Consider the following 3,007-nt stretch of genomic DNA (forward strand, 5'->3'; position numbering starts at 1 on the left):
TTTGGGCAGTTCAGAAGAGATCCGAGAAACCATGATAAGAATTCACGCGAATGAAAGAACTAGAGATGCCTTGATCCAACTTTTGTTTGAATTCAAAGATATGTTTGCATGGTATTATGATGATATGCCGGGGATGAGTGTTGATTTGGTGGTACATAAATTGCCTACCTATTCCAGTTATCCACCCGTCCAACAGAAGCAAATAAAGTTCAAAACTGATATCAGCGATAAGATCAAGGAAGAAGTCACCAAACAACTGAAAACTGGTGTGATCCGAGTGGTCCGCTACACCACTTGGCTGGCTAATGTGGTACCGGTGCTAAAGAAATATGGAAAAACTCGAGTGTGTGTTGATTACCGTTATTTGAACAAGGCAAGTCCTAAGGATAACTTTCCATTGCCAAATATCCACATCCTTGTTGACAATTGCGCTAAACATGAGATACAGTCTTTCATGGATTGTTATGCTGGGTATCACCAGGTTCTGATGGATGAAGAAGATGCAGAAAAGACTACGTTCACCACACCTTGGGGCACTTACTATTACAGGGTCATGCTATTTGGTCTGAAAAATGCCGGGGCAACCTACATGAGAGCTATGACTGAAATCTTCCATGACATGATGCATCAGGAGATTAAGGTATATATGGATGACATGATCATTAAATCTATATTGCAAGAAGACCATGTGCGAGATCTGAGGAAGTTCTTTGAGCATCTGCGCATGTATGAATTGAAAATGAACTCAGCTAAATGTGTATTCTGAGTTCCGTCTGAGAAGCTCTTGGGGTTTATTGGCAGTCGAAGGGGTATTGAATTAGATCTGACAAAGATAAAGTCTATTTGGGATTTGCCACCCCCGAAAAGCAAGAAAGAGGTTATGAGTCTACTAGGGAGATTAAATTACATCAGCAGAATCATCGCTCAACTTACTACCACTTGTGAGCCCATATTCAAGCTTTTAAAGAAAGACGCGGCAATCAAATGGACAGATGAGTGCCAAGAAGCTTTCGATAAAATCAAAGAGTATCTGTCAAATCCGCTGGTATTGGTTCCACCCGAGCAAGGAAGACCTTTGTTCTTGTATCTGACAGTCTTGGAAAATTCTTTCGGCTGTCTCCTGGGGTAACACGATGTAATCGGGAAGAGAGAGCAGGCCATATATTATCTGAGCAAGAAATTCACTAGTTATGAAGCCAAGTACACTTTGTTAGAAAGAACTTGTTGTGCCCTAACTTGGGTCGCCCAAAAGTTGAGACACTACTTGTTGGCCTACACAACGTATCTCATAAACCGAATGGATCCTTTGAAGTATATATTCCAAAAACCCATGCCCACTGGAAGGATAGCGAAATGGCATATCCTTCTTACCGAGTTTGACATTGTCTATGTCACTTGCACGGCGATGAAAATTCAAGCCTTGGCAGATCACCTGGACGAGAACTCGGTCGATGATGAATATCAACCATTAAGCACTTATTTTTCGGACAAGGAAGTAAACTCGGTTGAAGTAATTCCAGAGAACACCAATGCCTGGAAAATGTTCTTTGATAGGTTCGTAAACGCAAAAGGCGTGGGGATTGGGGAAATTCTGATTTCGCGCACAGGTCAGCACTATACGACCACAGCCCGTCTTCGATTTTTCTGTACAAACAACACTGGCGAGTATGAAGCCTGCATCATGGGCATGAATATGGAAGTTGATTTGGATGTACCAGAATTATTAATCATGGGAGATTCTTATTTAATCATTTGGCAAGCCCAAGTTAAATGGGAAACTCGAGACATCAAGCTTATTCCTTACAGGCAACACGTTGAGGATCTCAGCAAATGGTTTAAGTCTGTCGAGATCAGGTATATTCCCCGATTCCACAATGAGCTAACTTATGCACTAGCTACTTTGGCCTCAATGTTGCCGTACCCGGGTAATGTTCATACCAGCTGGAGATTCAGGTTCAAGCAAGGCATGGCTATTGTAACGTAATTGAAATGGATCCAGATGATGAGCCATGGTATCATGATATCAAGAGGTTTTTGAAAATAAAAGAATATCCCGAGCAAGCCAGTGGAGATCAAAAGAGTACTATCAGAAGGCTTGCAAGCAATTTCTTTTTGAGTGGAGAGATCCTATACAAAACAACTCGAGATTTAAACCTTTTGAGGTGCGTAGATTCCCGAGAAGCTGAAAGGATCATGAACGAAGTGCATTTGGGAGTATGTGGGCCTCACATGAACGGGTATGTCCTTACAAAGAAAATCCTTCGGGCAGGTTATTACTGGATGATCATGGAAAATGATTATTTCAATTTCGTCCAGAAGGGCCATCAATACTAGATACACGGTGACCTGATTCATGAACCGCCTTCAGAGCTGCAACATATTCAGCGCCTTGGCTGTTCGTTGCTTGGGACATGGATCAATCAAGCCGAAAGCTTCAAATGGGCATATATTCATCTTGGTTTCGATTGATTATTTCACAAAATGGGTCGTAGCAGTCACTTTCAAAGCCGTCACCAAGAAAGCAGAGGTGGACTTCGTGCATTCCAATATTATTTGTCGTTTTGGTATTCCTAAAACTATCATTATGGACAATGCTGCAAATCTGAACAGACATTTGATGAGGGACGTATGCGAACAATTTAAAATTACGCATCGTAATTCTATCCCTTAACGGCCAAAAGCTAATGGCGTCGTTGAAGCCGCAAACAAGAACATCAAGAAGATCCTCAGGAAAATGGTTCAGGGTTCTAGACAATGGCATGAAAAGTTGCCTTTTTCACTATTGGGATATCGCACAACCGTGCGCACATCAGTTGGGGCCACTCCCTACTTATTGGTTTATGGCACTGAAGCCATAATACCTGCAGAAGTTGAGATTCTCTCTCTTCGGATCATTGTTGTAGCCGAGATATAGGATGATGAATGGGTCAAAACTTGGTTGGAAAAATTAACTATGATTGATGAAAAGCGGATGACCGCAGTTTGCCACGGGCAAATGTACCAACAA

The 3,007-nt window shown here is 41.9% G+C and overlaps 1 protein-coding gene across 1 annotated transcript; it reads left to right on the forward strand.

Annotated features, from left to right (window-relative positions):
• The first annotated feature begins 1,297 nt into the window (after nucleotides 1-1,297).
• Nucleotides 1,298-1,984, forward strand: LOC138897965 (uncharacterized). The gene has a single exon (XM_070183992.1). The coding sequence runs from the start codon at nucleotides 1,298-1,300 to the stop codon at nucleotides 1,982-1,984; it is 687 nt and encodes a 228-aa protein (XP_070040093.1).
• Nucleotides 1,985-3,007: the final 1,023 nt, after the last annotated feature.

This window comes from Nicotiana tomentosiformis, chromosome 8 (genome assembly GCF_000390325.3).
Source record: "Nicotiana tomentosiformis chromosome 8, ASM39032v3, whole genome shotgun sequence".
In the NCBI taxonomy this organism is placed as follows: domain Eukaryota; kingdom Viridiplantae; phylum Streptophyta; class Magnoliopsida; order Solanales; family Solanaceae; genus Nicotiana; species Nicotiana tomentosiformis.

Excerpts from the sequence above, each read along its gene's own strand:
- LOC138897965 (XM_070183992.1), top strand. The coding sequence starts at position 1,298 with ATGGATCCTTTGAAGTATATATTCCAAAAACCCATGCCCACTGGAAGG.